Source organism: Sceloporus undulatus, chromosome 2, assembly GCF_019175285.1.
Source record: "Sceloporus undulatus isolate JIND9_A2432 ecotype Alabama chromosome 2, SceUnd_v1.1, whole genome shotgun sequence".
Lineage (NCBI taxonomy): Eukaryota > Metazoa > Chordata > Lepidosauria > Squamata > Phrynosomatidae > Sceloporus > Sceloporus undulatus.
Genome location: NC_056523.1, coordinates 23825004 through 23845858, shown reverse-complemented (window position 1 = coordinate 23845858; position 20855 = coordinate 23825004). Strand labels below are relative to the sequence as shown.

Genomic DNA, 20855 nt, shown 5'->3' with positions numbered 1-20855 from the left:
TTTAGGCCTTCTTGTAATCTTACATGAAATACTACTACTACTACTACTACTACTACTACTATATTTCCCACCTCTCCTGCTCAAGGCAAGGTGCAACATGTTACAATGCAAATAAAAAAGAAAATATGTAAAACCAACAGCTAAAATACAATACTATAAAACCATTGAAGCACGCTCATATGAATACTTTCTTTAAAATACTCAAATGAAAGAGTTATGATTTAAAATTGACAGGGTAGGCCTGCCAGAATGCAGTATGCTTATTTACACCACAAGTCACCAGTGACCAATGAACCAAGCATTCAGCACTGAAAAATTCAAGCTCCTCCTCCACACCAAAGACTAATGCCACAGTTGGTAACATAATAGTGAAACGTGTGCAGAATATGGCATATGATATAAATGAGGCAACTGGAGGCTGTGAGCTTTTGTTTTGTTATCCTTAAAGTTGAGCATGCCTCTAATCTTCATTGTTTTATGGAAGAAAAGCAGGACATACATTGAATAAACAAACAAGAAAGGGAGAGAGGCTATCCCTAAACAATTGTTAACATTTTTGCTAAAGATCTGGAAATCCATTATTGTTACAATTCCAGGAGTAGAATTTATTTTTCTGGTTTCAGAATATGGGAAAATGATTTGCCACAGACCCCACAATTTTACAGATTCCCCATATATCAAGGAGAACTTAGCGAAAGGAATCCTCAATCTTTGGCTGCTGATTACAGGTAACTTCTTTTCCAACATTTGGACTTATTTAATTTGCACAGGCCCAGCTCTAAATGTTATCCCTGCCCACAACACAATTCTACCAAGTTCAAGAAAGCCAGGTAACCCTGCTTCACTCTTCCACCTGAAGCTATATGTAAACATACACACTTCCAAAGAGCTCCATTCCCAACCCACACTTGGCCCTTCACTCACGCAGAGCCCCATCATGCATCAGAGCAGAGATGCTGCACAGGAGATGGGCGCAAGTCTCAGCCAGGTCAGGCATGGTGGCCATGCGAAATGCCTCCAGGCAGGTGTATCGCTCCAGGGCCTCACGACGCTCCACTGCTGCTGGATCTTTGCCATGGAGACCAGGCAGCTCTGTCACACGTGGCAAAAGAACCAGCTGTGGAAAGGAAGAAGACTTATCATTGACTGGAATGCAGAGGATAAGTCTGTTCCTAGCTGGCGAATGAGAACTCACACTGGGATGGATATTGTGCAGGAGGTACAATCTAATACTAGGATGAAAGGAGAATCCTGGAACCACTTAGATCATAAAGCTCCTTCTGGCACACAGTTTCTTACCGAGTCAACAAGGAGGAAGGCTGCGGGATGGCGTTGTGCCACACCTGCCCGCTGGAACCGCACAGTGATCTCATAATGGTTCCTAGGCTCAAAGCAGAAAGGCCGTGGTAGGAGCACATACCTGTGGAAAGAGAGATGACATACTGAGGTCTCCATCTGCCAGGGAAGGCAGAGAGCCTGTGCTGCTGGGAAGGGATGCAAGAAGGTAAAAGACTACAGTATGTAAAATGAAAGTGTTAACAGGTTTGGAAAGTGGATGGGCTAGTTTTGCTAGCTGCATTAAGGAATGCAACTATGGAGTTTATCACATGGGGGAAATCCTATGCAAAAACAGGACTTTAAAGGTAGAAAAAAAAAACCAACAAAAGTGGGTTGATTTTCACACACATCGTTGTTAAAGTGGTGTTAAAAAGATGGACAGGTTGACAGTACACTGCCTTGCCTTTCACAAATTAGAAGGTTATCACACAAGGGAAATCCTGTGCAGTAATGGGGGTTTAAATCAGAAAAAAACCCTGCAAATGTGGGTTGATCTTCATACGACGTGGTGTTAAAAGTGGCACTAACCCGAACGGAAAGTAGACAAAAGCCACTCTTTTTTACTTTCGGAAAATCCCGAAAGTAAAAAGGAATGGCTTTTGTCTACTTTTGGGAAAATCCCAAAAGTAAAAAGGAGCGGCTTTTGTCTACTTTATGTTCAGGTTAATGCCACTTTAACGCCATGTCATGTGAAAATCAACCCACTTTTGTGGGTTTCCCCCCGATTTAAACCCCTGTTTCTACACAGGATTTCCCCCGTGTGATAACCTCCTAACTTGTGAAGGGCAGGGCACTGTACTGTCAATCTGTCAATCTTTGTCTAATAAATAAACACACAGAGAGAAACCTCTTTTTAAATCCAACATTCACATCATGTGATGTTAGAGGCACTCCCCTCTCAAGCTGCCATCAACTCCTACTTCACTACAATGGGCTCTCAGCTATGACTGCAGAAGGAGAAACACATGAGCCAGACAGCTTTGTTTAATTGCTGTTGGAAGCTATATTTCAGAGGAAGGCACTAGCAAACCACCTCTGAAGGCCCATTCCCCCCTTTGTTCTGGTGTTGTCATGTCTGGACAACACACAGCCCAACCCCAATTCTGGTACGGGCAGTCTGAATAGCATCCAACATGTCCCCCATCAGAAGTGGGGCAAAACAAGATTAAAACAAATTTTAATTTACAGTTGTAAACTGCTTAGACACTGCTAATTTGGTTTGAAGCAGTATATGAATGAATGAATGAATGAATGAAATTTTATTTCTATACCGCTATTCCTATACAGATCACAGCGGTTTACAGCAAATTTACAGCAAAAGACAATACAGTGCAACAACCCATATCCCAACAGTACAAACAAAACCACCCATACCAGTTGAAAACTATACAAAATACTCTAAAACCATTCTATAACCAATTAACAATTTAAAACCAATTAAAACCATACAACAAAATAGCTGGATTGAACAATATGCAACAAGGGAGAGAAAGATAGTATTAAGGCACATGGGGGAAAGCTTGACGGAAAAGCAAGGTCTTCAGATTTTTCCTAAATAGATCTAGAGAGGTGGCTGAGTGGAGCTCGTCGGGCAAACAGTTCCAAGTCTGAGGGGCCGAGATGGAGAATACCCTTTGTGAAGAAGACGTATATCTTGACTTATATCTACCAGATGCTATGCTTATGTCAATGAAATCAGAGGCATATGTGGCATGTGATAGGAACAGACAGACAATAGGAGACTCTAAAAAGTGCAGTGCAGTACAGTTTGGAATGAAACTAAAGAAAAGCTTCAATGGGCCCAAACAGACAGGTCAAAATAAAGCTGCTTCAGGTCACTTTGGAGGTATGCTGTTTAAATGTTGCATGTGTCCTAAGAAGCCGGAAGCTGCGCCAAAGCCACGCTCCAGTCCTGGCCTCTTAAGATACGTGTGTCATTTAAATAGCATACTTCCAAACTGAACCGAAGCAGCTTTATTTTCGCCTGTCTCTTCAGGCCCAATGACACTCTTGGCAATCTGCAAGACCAAAATCTATCAGCATACAAAGAGGGCTCTTAGCCAAACCAAAATAGCAACAACTTTCTAACCACACAAAAAATAATCCATGAGTTCTTCACTTAACTGTGGTAAACACTCAGGTACTCCAACAGCAAATACTCAGATGACAGAGAAACCACCTGTTTGTCAACTGTGCCAAAACACAGACTCCAACAAACTAAAAATGGAAATGTGGGCTTAAGGAATATGGAATCATGCTGGTATTTTCAGCACTTGTTTCTAATACTAAAAAGTGTTAGATCAGGGGTTTATGTCTGTGCACAAGTATTGTGATTCTACCCCTTTCACAAGCTTTCAGGGAAAAGAACCCTGTGCTGCTAAAACTGTTTATAAATATGTTAACAAATATTATTTTATACCTTGCATAGTGGAACGGTGGCCTTAAGACCACATCTGCATCCATAGAATACACACACAGCACTAGGAGCAATTTTATCTAACTGTTAACATTGCCTTTTTCTTGAAGAAGCCAAACAGGCCAGCAAAATACACTTTGGGCCCCTGACTCCTGTTTTGAGAATAAAATGACTGGAGGTAATACAAAGGTTATCTAGTCCTGTTTTAGATTGTTATCACTTCCACATAATACACTGAAGAACCTCAAACTAATAATTAATGACATGAGGCAGATAATAACAAAAGACAATTGCAGACCAAAAAAGAACATGCAAGTGTGTTTAGCAAGCAATTTGGAATGTAGTTAAGGGGTGGAATCCATGGGGTCTTAATTTCCATGAAAAGTTCACGCCAACATTATATGAGTCTCTGCGTGCAAGTGTCACTTTTATTCACTTTAGTTCCCTTGGTTCTCCTCCTCTCATTCTCACCTGGAACTGTGTGGCAGACTCTCTCGATACATCTGCTCAGAGGGCAGCACATTGCCACAACGTGGGCTCATAGGTAAAGCCTGTGAGCTGACACTAATGACAGCTTCCCAATCCTCTGTGGACTGAAGGAAGATAAGCAAGTTTAAAATAGTAATCCCTGAACAAATAATACCCACCATCAAGCCTATAATACAGATAGCATCAGAAACAATTTAAACTGGGGGGGGGGGGAATCTACAAAATCCACAAGGGCTCATGCTAAAATAAATCACAGTCTTAAAAGTGCTGCTATATTCCTTGGTTTCTCTTCCTTCTTTTTATGCTGCAAGACACTAGCACAGTGACTTCTTTGAAAACTGTCTAAATTGTATACAAAAATTGCAAAAGGCACAAGCAATGATACCTCTATTGGGCCAGCTCCATAGTATAAAATACATTATGCAAGCTTTTGAAGCTTCCCTGGCTTCTACATCAGGCAAAGATCTTTAAAATCATACAGGAGAAAAAAGGCGACAGTGTCGGAGTCACAGGCCTGGGTCACATCACGGATTGTGGATTTTGTTCTATTTTACTGCATGGTCATAACTACCCTGTTTCCTGTTTAAAATGAAGCAAATCTTGCTTTACAAAAAGCCATTATGTAAGCCCTAAAGGCAGGTTTTAATTTTTTAATAGTTTAAGCATTTTTCAAATTTTGTATTTTGTGAAGTTTAACTGGGTGTTTTTTTTTACTAGTCTGGGCATGAAGCCTTCAAGGACTATGTGAACCTAGGCAGAAAAACAACAACAACAAAGCTTTAAAAGTAACAGTTTTGATGAGATAACAGGAACAGACGACTTTTTTAAAAAATGAACTGAGAAAGATTCATACATTATTCATCACTGTAGGGACCTTTGGAGAAATGGCCACTGATACAGGGTGCAAGCAAAGAGGTGGAAAAAATCTTTCCGATTTGCTTTGTTTTTTTACTGTGAGATGTCTGATGGGGCATTTCTGCAAGTGGAAAATCCAATTTAAAAAAACTTGGCATGTGTTGAATCCTCCATTGAAGGGCACACACTGAAATCTTTTACTGCAGTTTAACTGCTATAATTATTACGAAAGCCTGGATAAAAAAACCCAAAAAAACAACAACCACATTCCGAGAGATAAGTAAGGGGAATTGCTACAGTCAGTAGCTGCAGCTTAATACTCTCAGACTAATTCACAGTGGGCCCATTCCCACTTACCGGAAAATCCATTTCCTGAAATGATTCCTGAAACAGGTTCTGAAAAAATGTAGTTCCCACTATGTTTGCACCGGTTTCAGGAATTGGTTCGGGAATTGGCAAGTGGTGGGGGACAGCTTGTTGTCCCGGACCGTCACTGGCCTCTTCTGGCCCCCAAATCCCCAGCCCAGCCTCATTACTGGCTTCTTTGGCTGCTGACCAGCTTCCCAGCTTCCCTGTGCCTTTTTAAAAATTTCCTGCGGCCGGGGAGGCCGGAAGGAGGGCGCAGAGAAGCCGGGGGAAGCCGGGAGGAGATCGTAAAGCTTCTGGTATTTTTGCTATCTCCTTTCAGCTGCCCTGGCCATGGGAAATTTTAAAAAAAGGTGCAGGGAAGCTGAGCAGTGGCCAAAGAAGCCAGTAAGGAGGCTGGACTGGGGATTTGGGGGCCAGGAGAGGCCAGCGACGGGCTGGGCCAGGTTGCCAGTGGGAACCAGGGCGGATTCAAATCCGATTCGAATCCACTTGGTTCCCACTTGGGCTGAATCGGTTTATCTGAAAATAAATCGATTCAGCCCAAAAAACACCCCATTTTTCCAGCGTCTTTTTGACGTAGGTTAAATGAGCAAAAAAGGGCAGAAAGCATGGCCCCCATTTCTGAATCGATTTCTGAAATCGGATTCAGTGGTAACCATGCCCCTTTAACCCAGATCCTGATCCTGATTTAAACGTAGTGGCAACAAGGCCAGTATGAATGTCCCTCTTTGGCAGGTGAAAGTATAAGACTCAGCCTTTCCCAAGCTTAAATGCCTACATTTTGTTGGGCTACGACTCCAGTTAGCCCTAACCACTGGCTGTATTTGTGTGGGGTGATGGGAGGCAGGTAGTCTGTTCAACGAGCATTTTAAAGTAGAATTGTTGTTGTTGTTAGAAAGACTGAAGTATTAGGTTAAAGAAAGAGTAAAGAAGTATTCTTTGCCTAAGAATGCCCTATGAAATTTATGAGGTTGCCATAAACTGACAGGCTACTTCAAATCGTGAAAACACACAGAATATCTTTGCTGTCCTAGCAGTTTTTCCCACTCTTGCACTTTGTAACGCTGTTCAGTTCCTGCCCCTGTAGACACACCCAGAATACATCTGAACCTTTTCCCATAACAAATAACATCCTTCATGCACCCTCGTTCCACACACCTCAGGTTCATAGCGTAACAGGATGTCATAGTCCATGGGGTAGGGAATATTGCCAATACGGAACGATAAACCAGCCCCATCCCGTACACGAGCAAAGCCCGGTCCGGTCCACGTAATCATGTGACCTGTATGCTCACGCTGCATGACTTCCACATCGGGCTGTGGGTGAAAACACAGTGTTAGCAAAGCCATGGATTCTACATTCTCTTTAGCATTTGTCACTCCCACCCATCTGGCAAGTGGAATTGTACATGGAAGCAGCCTGTTTGGAGGCTTTTCTCACTGTTCTCTCTGTCCTGTCCCACCACTTCCTTGCCTCCATCTCAAGTCACCTTTTGCTGAAGCTGCCGGGCTCGCCGAAGTGCTCCTCGCTGCTGTAAGAGTCTTACTGTGCTATGCTGGCGTCGCAGCCTCACTTTCCGCCCGTTGTGGACTCCATTATAATACTCCACACAATCTACTGGGGCCTCAGGCCGCAAAGCACCCTGTGACAGAGAAACAATTTTTTTTTTAAATGGCATTATCAATTGCTGTTTGTCTACAACTTGCAATCTGAACTGGTTAATGGTGATCCACTTCAAGGTCCTACTACTAGTCAGAATTTGGAAATGGTGCTTTTTTGGACTGTACGCATGGTCACTGGTTACAAGCACTGGGACTAGTGTGCAAGGCCTATACGTATAGTTCAGACATAAGTACTAGAGGATCACCTTCTCCAGTACTGAAATATCTGGGTTTCAAATTTGGCTGTAGACATTCTACTTGTAGTACTCTATAGACGAGGTTGTGCCTCATACTCATGTCAGATGCCAATTTATACTTATTTGCATGAATTTCTGAGGAGTAAACTGGCTTTTAACTACTTTTTTGCATTATTGGTTTTATCAAATTTTATCAGATATTTGTAATTTTTTTTATTTTAGATGTTTATAAGATGTGTTTTTATAGAGGCTGTAAACCAGCTTGGACTCCTGCAGGAAGGGTGGATGGGGAACAACAAAAACGCTCTCTCCCTCCTTCGCCATTCAGTTTTGACAGATACTGAGGTGCAACAGCAATGGCAAAGAGGGAGACAGTAGAATTCTTTTGCAGTAGTATGAGCACTTGCTTTAACCACCTGTCTATTTCACTAAATACCTCCTCACCTGCAGATATCTCTGCTTCTGTGTGACTTTTTCCCCGATGCTCTTCACATATAAAATGTTGTCATTTGGAAACTGTATGCTAATCTGTAAAAGGGACTGAATGCATGGTTTCCACAATTGTAATTTAGGCCATTAGGCTGGACTGAGGAATTTTCACTTCACATTCAGATTTGTGTGTCCCTGAGGGAAGAAGCTACCATTCTGTACTATTTTCTTAGACAAGCTCTCTCAGAAACATAAGCATAAGCCACTACCGAAATCACAAGGGCTTTCTCAACATATTTCCCTCTGCTTATAGGCCAGAATGTTGTCCTTCTCTTCCCAAAGACTGACTCCCTCAACCTCTGTCCTGCACTCACCGGTAAACCCTGATGAGTTGGTGAAAGACCTGTGGCATCCTCAGCTTCATACATATAGTAGTCCAAGGGCATGCAGAAATACCCAGGTTGCACATCATCACACTGACGCGCCATGAGGTGAGGCCGACAGGGGCACTGTCCATCATCCATAGAGCATCTGGAGACAGAGAGCATAATGGCAAAACAAGAACTGTAGAAGCAGCTATACAACTAGGGTGGATTGGAGATGACAAAAAAAAGGTAGAAGGAGAGGGGAGGGTGCACATTATAGGTCACTCTTGGCATCTGTTTGGTTTTATGATCAAAATGGTTAAAGAGGATTAAGAGGTAGACTCCCATTCACCCACCCTCCATTCATTCTCTTTTTGAATGCTTTTCTCATGAGACTTTTGCTTGGAGTTAGTGACTGTGAATAGATGGAACCAGGTTGCCAACATTTTCTATGAAGAAGAGCTCAAGGAATGTTTTTTAAAAACTATACCTGCTAGAATCCAATGGCCATGCTGGGTGGGGAAGCCTAGAACCTGTAGTTCAAAAAATAACTACGAAGGAATCACATGGACTGCGATTCCTTTGGTAAGGAATTACTAGAGGCCTAGTAGGCATGAGGAAGCTTAGCAGTCTTGGCAACTTAGCCTACATCGATACAAAGGTGGGAATTGTGTGACCTTCCAGATGCCATTGGACTGCAACTCCCAGCAGCTCAACTCCCAGCAGCCAATGGTTAGGAATGCTTGACAGTGAAGTCCAGCAATATCTGTGGGAGTATGACAAGATTCTCACCTCTGGATTGCATGCTGCCATAGAAAGGAACAGGAACTAGTACAGGGAGGGAGGGAGAGTATGTGTGCCTGTTTAGTACCTTGCTAAAAAGACAACTTTGTTCAACTGAGCTCTGCTTCAAGAAGCAACAACAATGAAAATGAAGCAAATTCCAGGCAGGGCTGGGTGCGGCTTCCAAATCACACTGAGTCACATAGATGCATTTTGTAGCAGCTTCGCCTCATTGCTCAGTTGATAACAAAGGCCTGCAAAAGTGCGAGCCATAACTTTTTTTAAAAAAAAGTATATTGGTTTTATAGGAATTTGATGTTCTAAATCCAAAAGTAACCTCAAATTTGCTCCATCATGTACATTTTTTTCACAACTTCCTTATGTTATAATATGTGGCTGAATGAAATGATCCTGCAAAGTGTAAGAAAAGGTATAAAGGGGCTTGGCAGACCGCCCTTTTAGTGCCAGATCAGGGCTGCAGCAAGTACATGCCGCAGCCCTTATCTTGCCTTTCTGTAGTGCAAAAAAGAGCTGCAAAAAGTGGCTTCTTTTTGCACCGCAGAAAGGGCACCATAGCCACCGGCACACGGCTTTTCCGTGCTCCTTTGGCACTGTGTCATGTAGACGCAGCACCAGAGGAGTGCCATGATGTTGTGTGCTGTGTGGTGCAGCACGCGGTGTCATGCCGGCCTGGAGGCAGAGTGGATGCATCATGTGGACCCCAAGCCCTGACTCTGCCCCCAGCCCAATCTTAATGGCCAATCTGTACAGCCCCAAAGTCTTCTAAACAGACTTTCAAAACACTTTAATTTGTTGATATGAAACACAAAAATCTGTTTAAAAGCACTAAAAGAACATCTGTATCCATGCTTAACCAAAGCTGAATTGACAAAAATCAGCAAATTTGTGAATGAACTGTTGGTGATAGGACCTTCTTATTGTGTTTTTCAAATTCAGCACCCAAAAACACATTAAAAACAGCTATAATACTGAAAAAGTTTTTTTTCATTGCAGGCCTATGTAATACATCCAGAGGGCAAGGAGAAACTGAAAGTTACTAATGCTGTGACTTCCATGTATTTGCCAGGCATTGCTTATGATACATGCTGAGTGTGGTTTAGACAAATGTCAAATCCTGTCTCCCAGCTAAACTATTTTAGATAGCAGCACACTGAGCCATTCTGGTTTCTATTCCACCATAGGGCTGGCATAGGAAGCATTCTCATACAATGATAGCAAAACACCATAGAATTTGCATTAAAATTATCTAATTCTAATAGAATGAAAATGTTTTACTAAAATATCAGTGAAAAAGCCAGATTCCCTAATAGACAGAGATAAATATGAACTCTTCCAGTAGTATGCAGAGAAGCCAAATTCAGAAATCCCGCATGGTTGACCTATCAAATGTTACTTTAAGTATGATGAATATTTTGTCTTAACTCTACAAGTTCATTAGCAAAAAGAATAATGTCTCCAAACCACAAGAGGTGAAACATCTATAAATATACATGCAAGATTTACTTCTCAGTTTTGAATTTCTGACATATAGTATGAATGAACAGATGAATGAATAAATATTTATCTAGACACTGGGACACAATAAAGTCCCAACAGCATAGTATTAGGCAAGCATGGCCAAGGCACCTGTAAAATCATTCATTACACAATCACTCATCGCTGAAACAATGGACTACAAGTGCAGTTAAAATGTTTAAATGTATAATCAACACTGCAAAAGCACACTAAGCAGCCTTTTCCAGTGACACACTACAAATGTGTATACAAAGCCACGCTTGAGAGCATATGCACAATAGCAGTGATTGCTTACCACTTGATGGCATAGTTTGTTAGGGAGCCTGCCCACTACCAACAGAGTCAGTTTATGCAGGATCATACACCTCCATCCCCTGGACCCCTGTCAATAAAATGGCCTCTGAGAATACAGAGGTTGGTCATCCACATACCTCTCCTTCCACCCAACCTCTTGTACCCAGCCTTTACACATTGCTCTTCCTACCTATTGCTGTAGGCACCTCCAAAATCACAAGCACAGCTCCTGCAGCCAGTCATGTCGTAGCTCAGACCCCAATATTCAGGCTGTGGAGGAGAAAAACCATTAGAACAACCAGGAATCAGTCCCAAGGTAGATGCAATACTAACTGAAGGATCATTCTAACATGGGGGTTCTATAGTCCGTAAACCTGGTGAAAATATTTTTTTCCATTGATTCTCTCCTGTTACTTTAAAATTTGGTTGAATTATCTTTTGGGAGGGAGCAGGGGCCCATTGGTTTCATCAGTTTCCCAGAGTGGTCTGTCACCATCCCCACCCACAAGCATTATGAACTGTTGTCCTAATGTTATAGCATCTACTTACCAGACACTGGTTGCAGTATCGCCCTGTGACGAAACGCTTACAATAGCAATCACCACTGATGTGGTCACAGGGGCTATTACCTGCAATGATCCCACGAGGGTCACACCTGCAGGCTGAAAACACACATCAGCATTTTCCATAGGGCCTGATTCTGGTTTTTAATACAACTCTGCTGATCACAAGTGCTGTAGTATTTCTATCCTCTGGCCTGGCTCAGACTCCAGTTCACCCAGTCCTGTGCTCCACATACTGTAGTTTCCACAACCACAACTTTCAAATTCTGCTAATGAATTCAATGAATGACCCTTTGAACAAAAGCACATGTCTTGCTTTTGTTCAAAGGGATAATCCTGGAAGAATTTAGAATGTTTAATTCTAGTTGTTTCACCTGGAAAAGCAAGCTCAGGGAAGATCGCTGATGTGAGGAACAGAAACAGGGGTGGGCTGAAAAGGCTAGGAACTGTACAAAAGTAAATAAATTAAATTCAACCTCTAGAAATGAAACCCAGATAAAAACATTTGATAAAAATAATTTACAAAATCTGGAAGAGTTTTTTTGTTCAAGGGTAAGGCTGGTTTGTTTGAGCCTAGTGGAGGCTCACTTATGTGCAGTAGTGTCTGTTGTTTTATTGTAGTTTGATGACCTTGTCTCTGTTGGGTCAAGGCTGATTCTTTGTATGAGCAAAGTGGAGATGTGACTGTGTGTTTGTTAACACTCTGTTGTTCTACTGGGTGTAAACCCAGGGCCCCCTCCAGAGCACCTGGTCTCAAGGAGGCAGGACTTTTGATCAGAGGAGGTAAGGCAGAGAATTGGCATGGAGAAATGTTCTTCATACACAGATACTAGCCAATCAGCACTATGCACAACACTTTTAAAGCAAACCTTTAAAAATGTTTTCCCAGAACCTGAATCTGGAGACAGAGAGAAAGATGTGGGTTTTTCGGGCTATGTGGCCATGTTCTAGCAGAGTTTCTTTCTGACGTTTCGCCAGCATCTGTGGTTGGCATCTTCAGAGAATGCTTTGCCTGGAAAAATTGGGTGTATATATACTGTGTGAGCCTGGGAATGCAGGAGTGATTTGCATGTGCATTGTTCTGTGTTGATGGCTGGCCTCAGCCTGGGAGGCTAATGCAAACGAGGATTAATTACACCCAATTTTTCCAGGCAAAGCATTCTCTGAAGATGCCAGCCACAGATGCTGGTGAAAGTCAAGAATGAAACTCTGCTAGAACATGGCCACATAGCCCAAAAAACCCACAAAAAAACTATGGATGCCAGTCATGAAAGCCTTCAGCTTTATAGAGAGAAAGATGCATTCATACTGATAACAGTGAATGTGCTTCTCAACTGGTCCTACTATTGTACAATTGTAATATCTGTCCTTACATTACAATTCTTGCCTACGGCCTTGTCTGCATCAGCCAAAAGGCCTGTTTCCCCCTTTTCTACTATCATCTTGTTCAGACAACATACAACCCAAAGCCCAATTCTGATGCAAGCTGTCTGGATGATGTTCAGCACATTCCACGCCAGAACCAGGGTATAACTATGTTAAAGCAAATAGTTAAAAGTTACCTGTTGCTCCAGGTCTTCTGGTAACATCTGGAGCCCTTGGTTTCCAAGCTGTAACAGCTGGCTGCAGAGGCATCCCACTGAGCCTCCTAGCTCATCTGCCGCCACCACAAGTAGCCTATTCTTAGGTCAGAATTAGCTGCCCAGCATGTGACTGTTACTGGGCATCTCATTCTAACTTCAGAAGAGAGTGACCCATGTCAGCAGATGTACCAGGCAGCTTGGCCTGTGCAGACAGCCATTGTGGCACAGAAATAGAGGCTGAGATAATGGGGGCATTTCAGGACAGCTGCAGGGCCAGGATACTCTGGACTGCCCCTGGAGTATCTAGGCCAATGCAGATAAGGCCCAGTTCTTCATCCACAAGCTCTGTACCCATACTACCACTACTTGATTCCAAAGCTACACCTAGGAAGTTGGGATGTGTTTGTCCTTTCTCATAAAGTCACCCTAGACAGTGACCAATACTAACGTTGGCACCCCAGAGGGTCGTTCCGGCTCAGTCCATAGAAAGCTTCTTTACAGCTGTCACAGCGCACGCCTTTGACGTTCTCTTTGCAGCGGCATTGCCCCGCGATCATGCTCAGTGTCATGTCTGTATGACTGTCACACACTCCACCATCCAAAGAACCCACCGGGTCACAGTCACAGGCTATGGGATAAAAAAGAGATAGTGGGACAGATACATTTGGAATCAACATAGCCAACATCCTGAACAACTATAAGGTGCTGAATCAGTCAAGAATCCACTGATTCAGAATTGAAACGAGTGAAACTACTGTGAATAACCCTAGGCTCTCAGTGAGGAAGTTGGGATTGGTTTATCCCTTTTCATAAATCCTGACACAGGGATTTATCACATACAGCTTTTAAACCATGATTTCACTGGGAGGGAAGCAGCATCAGTGATGATGATCGCATGACACCACTTCCCTCCTGTAGCTGCCTCATCCCCTAGCTGTCCCTTCTCATGCATGGGGGAAACCTGTGAATGAGCTGCCAATTGCGTGATGCCCTGGGTGCAGAAAGCCATTCCCGAGGCATTCATGAAATTGTGAGTCACATGGTGCCACTGTTCCCTCCTCCTCCTTTTCTCCCTCTCCTTGTGGTTTTTAATTTTTCTTTTACTTGGATTTTCATGCAATTTCAGAGCTCCTGGGTATCAAGGTTTAGTTTGAAAAGTTAAAATGTTGAATCAAAGCTGCAAGAAAGGGTCTGGTGTGATAAAGCCCACAATCAATAACAGCAGCAATTAGAACAATTCTTTCCAGAACTACAAAAGTAGTTCAGTAGATGTCAGACACTGGGCCTGTTGAAGAGTGGGTTAAAAAGTAAATGGAATTATATTAAATTAATGATAAGAGACTGGAAGTAAGAAATTGGCAAAAAATATGTTTTTCTTAGAGACAGTGCCCTTTTCATGCTACATAGTTATAGCACTTTGCTTCTCCTTTAACTGCCATGGCTCCATCTTAAAGAATTCTGGTACTGGTAAGGCACTAGAGAGCTTTGCGAGATACCCTTCATCAAACTACAAATCCTAGGACTCCATAAGGTGGAGCCATGGCAGTTAAATTGGCATCCAATTGCTACAATTCTGGAGCATTAAAGGGCAAGTGTGCAAGCGATCTAATTTTTCCAAACATTTTATCAGAAGGAATGGGAAGAGCAAGTTGTTTCATCTACTCCACAAACCTGCCCATAAACTGAAGCAATATTTGGATGTGGGTGTCTCCATTGTCTGAGGTGAACCAGTTGGTGACTACAGAGAAGTATTTCTCAATGGCAGCAGTCCTCTCTATGCAGAAATGCTGTCTCAACAAGTGGAATGTTCTGTAGAAGCTCACTTGTATTTTCTATGACCAAATTCCATTAAATTCTGTTTGTTCTCCTTTAATGAGAAATGTATCTGCTATTTCACACCAGTGTGGTTTTATTGTTTGTTTCACAGTTTTAGATGTCCTGTAAATATATTGAAGGTGGCACATACATTTTAACAGAGCGTAGAAAAACAGAACTTAGTCATGCTGGCTGGAAGATTATGTGTGCTGTAGTAACCTTTCCAAGCTCTGAATTTTAAACACTAACAAGAAGCATTTCATGTATATGGAGTATAATGAGTCACAACTTACTGAAAAGTATTTGCATTGTTAATAATGGGATATTTATAATGCACTGTTGATAATGGCAATATCTGCAGTATTGCTAAAGGGCTGGTTGCTAATACAGGATACATTGAAGAAATACAGACACCTGTCAAAAGACGTATCAAAATTAGTTTGACAAAAGTGGTAGGACCTGTCTCCTTATTTTAATTGAAGCCTGGAATGTATCACATTCCATATGTTTGTTTGACTTATTTCATGCTAAATATTTAAACAAATGATGCCACTTTTTAAACAAAAAATATAGGATAAAGTAATAGCATATCAGAATCAAATCCATTATTTGTTGTTAACCACCCTCAAGTCGATTTTGACTCATGGCAACCTGTATTGTTTATTTTATTGCTTCCATTTTAATATATGTATTAATGTCTATTGTTTCTTGTAGAGTGTATGCCACTGGCAGGTCTTTATTTTATTTTATTTTATTTTAATTGATTGTATATACAGATCTGTGTAAATCTACAGCACTTTATAAATACATTTTAATGATAATAATGGCAACCCTGTGGATGAGACACCTCCAAGACTCCCTATCCTCCACTATTCTTCTAAGCTCTCGCAGATTCATACTTGTGATACAGTTTTGTCATTTTATACAGTATTCATTTTTACTATGGTTTAATGGTTTTATTTTTAAAGCTACCTGGCATTCTTTGCTTTGGGAAAATTATAGTATTAAACAAACAAAAGTGCCCCACTGGACAAAATGAGAAATATTGCCAAAAATGAATTTATTTTATTTGATTTATTAATTAAAATATTCATAATTTGCTCCACATCACAAGATCTGAAGATGACATACAAGTAAAATTAATTTAAATAATTTAGACAAATTTAACATGATAAGGATTAATTTAAACAGTCTAAAGGCATATTGAACAATGTAATAATTAAAACGAATTTAAATCTGTACAGATTTGGGCAAGATAGCTAATAATGAAAGATAGCTAATAATGAAAACTCATGTTTTAACGTGATACTGAAAAGAATCCAGGACTGGCATTAACATTATGAGCATGTGTTAATGGACAGGATGAGAAACCAGGTCCCATTAAATGCTAATGTTAACTAGATTTTTACAGATTTTTACAGATATCGTCTTTTTTAGCGGAACAATGTGAATGACCTCACTCTCGCATTCAGGGTTTGTTATTCACACTATGGAACTACATCTATGTGCACCTCTGGGAGTTCGATTGCTCACATGTGCCAGCGCTCAAATAAACATGGAGTCAATGATGAGAATGTATTCAAAACACATTCAATGCATGCAGAGTTTAATCTGAAATTATTCTGGGTCTATTCGCACTGCCGATGATGCGAATCTTTTTTTTTAAACTTGGCGGGGGGATACCCGGTATTAATTATCCCACCTTAAGTGGTTTTTTAGCAGCCTCCCCCCAAAAAAAACCCCTTAATCGGATGCATTTGAGATGCATGTGAACAATGAAGATTCAACCTGGATTTATCCTGAATTATTCTCACCATCTGAATAGGGCCTGAGACTATTTTAGGACTGGAGTTACTTTCATTGGTGAAAACATAAACTTTTCAGTTACACAAAACTCTTTGCTAGGCAGGGTGCAAGGGCAGCTAGTGCTCAGTAGCATAGAGAACAAGATTGCTTACATTGGCCCTGTCCCGATGGGCCTTTTAGCACGTATTGAGTACGTGCTAGGGGTGCCTTGGAGCGTCCTTTACAGACACTCACTAATCCCAGCACGTACTCCATACGTCAAAATGGCAGTGCCCTGTCTACATGGGCACTGCCATTTTGACATGACGGCTGCGCCATGTCCAAATGGTGTGGCGTGGCCGTTACATGCTGGTGCCGCTACAGGGCGCTTGTGGCACCCTTTCAGCGGCACCAAAAGGAGCTCCGAAACGGAGCTCCTTTTGCTGTGCATATCGCTGGCGCAGCCTTTACACAGCCGCGCCAGCAATACGGAAGAGAAAGGGGCCAAGTGACCCCTTTCTCTCTCTCCCTGCCACTGTCGGGGTATCCTTGGGGCATGAAGCCGCTTCCCCGAGGCCTGGAAAAGTGTTTTGCCGCTTCCCCGAGGTCTGGAAAATCAGCGATTTGGGGCCTCCAGGATTGCCGCTGTGGCCGCTGAGGCCCTGATCCGTCGGGGAAAGGGGTGGGTGCAGGCCACCCCAAAGGGGCAGTTTGTATCCCGCATAAAGGATGCATATTTGGTCACCTTCATGATATATCTTTAACAAGACCATTTTGGGAGGTCAAGCCTGAGCAACAGACAGGCAGACAGCAGAAGAATAGCAAGTTAAAATGCTGTATGTATGAGGAAGCTCAGAGATATTTCCCAGAAAAGCAAATTATGCACACATATACGTGTGTGTGTGCGGGTGTACACATTCACACATACATACACACATACACATACACACGTACATAATTAAATGGAATACAGTTTGAGACTTCCTTATCTGGAAATCCAAAATCCAGAATTGTCCATGCGGGTGGTTGAGATAGTGACTCCTTTGCTCTCTGATAGTTCAGTGTGCAAAAACTTCGTTTAGTGCACAAAATAATATTTTGTATAAAATTCCCTTCAGGCTATGTGTATAAGGTGCACATGAAACTTTAATGAATTTCATGTTTAGACTTGGGTTCTATCTCCAAGATCTCTCATTATGTATATGCAGATATTCCAAAATCCAAAAAACTCCAGACACTTGTGTCAAACATTTTGAATAAGGAAGACTCAACCTGTAGCATTGAAACAATGACTCTGGCATCTCAGTCTGACAAACAGAAAAATCATGCCAGATACAAAAAAAGGCAGTGACTGAGATGAGGCAATACTCACGGATGCATGCAGTACTTGCACGAATGTCAGCCAGTGGGTTGCGGTAGTAGAAGGGCTTGCAGAGTTGGCAGTGGCGCCCCATAGTGTTGTGCTGACACTCATCACAGACCCCACCACTGGTATTGCCTGTGGCCAGGTACACGGCCATGTCAAAATGGCACCGATGTGAGTGTTCATTGCAGTTGCACTCTGCAGAGAAACCAAAACACTGTTATCAGGCATGCTATTTTCAGCCATTTTGAAGTGAATGCAGGCAATGGCCCTTATTCATGTACTACCAAAATAAATAATGAGATGGGCATGCTGATCATCTGACCTGCCATCCTTGGAGCTCTCACCTGTGCCACCTGTGCATTGTTTGTTGCATTGTTTGTAATGGCTGCTGCAGAGTATCAAGATGAAATTAGGCATGTATAGCTAAGCCTGCTGCCACACTCTATGGAGTCCTGGGATCTGTAGTTTGTTGGGGCACAAGTGCTCTCTGACACAGAAAGCTAAATATCTCAAAAAACTACAAGTTCCAGAATTTCATAGCAGTAAACCGTGACAATTAAAGTGGTGTTAAACATCATTAATTCTACAGTATAAATGCAGCCTAAGGAATCAACAACTGCCACCTACAGCAGAGAAAGCTGCATGAACCTTTGGAGTTTTTCACATGGGGGTAGGGTAGGGATGGGATTCTTAACCTGTCTGTGACTGTGATGGTGCAAAAGGCTTTCAAATCGTAGCACCAATCCCACTATTAACCTGTCTTTAAACCGGCACTGCATTAATGCAAACTTCAAATGATGCAAAATGCTGGCCAATGTCACTTTAATGAGTTTAATAGCGGGATAATGATGGGATCTGCACAACTTCATCTGAAAGCCTGTCACGCAATTGCAGTCATTCACGCTTCCCAGACAGGTTAAGTGTGAATCCCGTCTGAAAATCCTTCCCACAGTCATGCGGAAAGGACGGGAACATGACAGGAATATGATGGGATGTCCCTCATCTGATAATCTCCTTTGTGATGGAGGAAGTAGGCCTGAGGACGAGGCAAAAGCTCAGCAGTCCTTTTCAGCAGGTTGTTTGGGCCTGAGGTAGAAGGAACATCTCACTATATTGAGAGCACAGGCTGCATCTACACTGTAGAGATATGACAGTTTGACACCAAATTAACTGCTATGGCTCCATCCTACAGAATCCTGGGATTTGTAATGTGGTGAAGGACCAGCAGTCTTTGACAGAGAAGGCAAAAGACCTTGCAAAATTACAAATGGATAGGGCTCTTAAAGTGGTATCAAACTGCATTGTTTCTTCAGTGTAGGTGGACTCACACTCCTTTGAATCAATGGATCAGTTTATTTCAGTCACAGTCCAGAACAACAAAACATCCTCCACTGTAAACCGCTAAACAGTATTTTAATATTTTACTTTATTGTACTGTTGTATTTTATTGTTTTGTTCCATATCATTATTATTATTATTAGTAGTAGTAGTAGTAGTGGTAGTAGTACCCCCTTTCCCCCAAAAACGGAGACTCAAAGTGACTATATATGTTTGATGTTCCCCCTCTGGTGAAAACTGTATTATTCTCCACAGTTCAGTGCAGACACAAAGATGCTCACCTTTGCACGTGTGCGAATTGTGGGCCTCAGCCGGTCTCCATGGCAACTCCTGGTAAAAGTCCTTGCAGAGCTCGCAGTTGAGGCCCTTGGTGTGGTGCTTGCAGATACATTGCCCATGAATCTGGAGCAAAGAAGACAGATGAGCGGGGCATCCAGCAGAAAGAAAGCAGGGTGCCATTCAGTTTGAAGTTCATTCAGCCCTCCATATCCAAGGATTCAAGCATCCACAGTTTGAAATTTTTTTAAAAAGATATAAATTCCAAAAAGTAAACCTTGATTTTGCCATTTTATATAAGGGACAGCATTTTACTATGCCATTGTATTTAATGGGACTTCAGCATCCTTGGATTTTGGGATCCACGGGGGGTCCTGGAACCAAACCCCAGTGGATATCAAGGACCCACTGTAGTTCATGGAGCTGGGTGCTCACCTGAATATCCTCATATACAGAACCACAGAATCCTAGAGTTGGAAGAGACCCCAAGGGCCATGCAGTCCAACCCCATTCTGCCATGCAAGCGGTCTCTTCCAACTCCATAATTCTATGATTCTTTGATTCTAAGACACAATCAAAGCAACGCTGACAGATAGCTATCCAGCTTCTGTTTAAAAATCCCCAAAGAAGAAGACTCCACCACTCTCTGGCGGAGTTTGTACCACTGTCAAACAGCTCTTACTGTCAAGAAGTTCCTCCTAATGTTGAGGTGGAATCTCTTTTCCTGTAGTTTGAATCATTGCTCCATGTCTTAGTCTCTGCAATTACAGAAAACAAGCTTGGTCTATCTTCAATATGATACCCTTTCAAATACTTAAACAGGGCAATCATATCACCTCTTAGCCTTCTCTTCTCCAGGCATCCTCAGCTCCCTAAGTCTCTCTTCATAAGAATCGTTTCCAGATCTCAATGTGAGGACACAGCTGGAAACAATACACCAGGTATATCTTGCCCCAGAGCAAGTTAAGTGCAGGGCTTAGGACATCAGGTTTTAAAATTAATTTGGTAACACTGACCACTAGAAATGGGAGGATTGATACATTATCACTAACACTAGAAAGGACAAATTTTAATTAGTTACATTAATCATCTGTTAATTTGTTTGTTGGCTTGTTCATTTTTAAAGGAACCATGGGATCTACAGAGAACGGCATGGTAAAGTTATTGCTGTTGCCACTTTATGGCACATTTTATTGTTGTTGTTCTTGTTTGTCTTCAAGTCATTTTCAACTTATGACAACCCTAAGGGGAAGCTATCACAGGGGTTTCTTGGCAAGATTTGTTCAGAGGATTGCCTTCTACATAGGCTGACAGACTGTGACTTGTCCAAGGTCACTAAGTAGGTCTCCATGGCCAAATGGAGATTAAATCCTGGTCTCCTTGCATTCTAGTCCAA

At 42.0% G+C, this 20855-nt stretch overlaps 1 protein-coding gene across 1 annotated transcript in view; it reads right to left on the bottom strand.

Moving 5' to 3' along the window:
* Window positions 1-20855, bottom strand: part of LOC121923220 (laminin subunit beta-4-like) — a 71598-nt gene that overhangs the window by 28725 nt on the left and 22018 nt on the right. Inside the window, exons 9-19 of the mRNA XM_042453423.1 lie at window positions 19465-19585; window positions 17852-18040; window positions 13328-13507; window positions 11283-11395; window positions 10924-11003; window positions 8130-8286; window positions 6958-7110; window positions 6626-6784; window positions 4226-4347; window positions 1300-1420; window positions 925-1117 (exon numbers count right to left, since the gene is read on the bottom strand). Of these exons, the coding sequence (XP_042309357.1) occupies window positions 925-1117; window positions 1300-1420; window positions 4226-4347; window positions 6626-6784; window positions 6958-7110; window positions 8130-8286; window positions 10924-11003; window positions 11283-11395; window positions 13328-13507; window positions 17852-18040; window positions 19465-19585 (1588 nt within the window). The remainder of the gene's footprint in view (window positions 1-924; window positions 1118-1299; window positions 1421-4225; window positions 4348-6625; window positions 6785-6957; window positions 7111-8129; window positions 8287-10923; window positions 11004-11282; window positions 11396-13327; window positions 13508-17851; window positions 18041-19464; window positions 19586-20855) is intronic.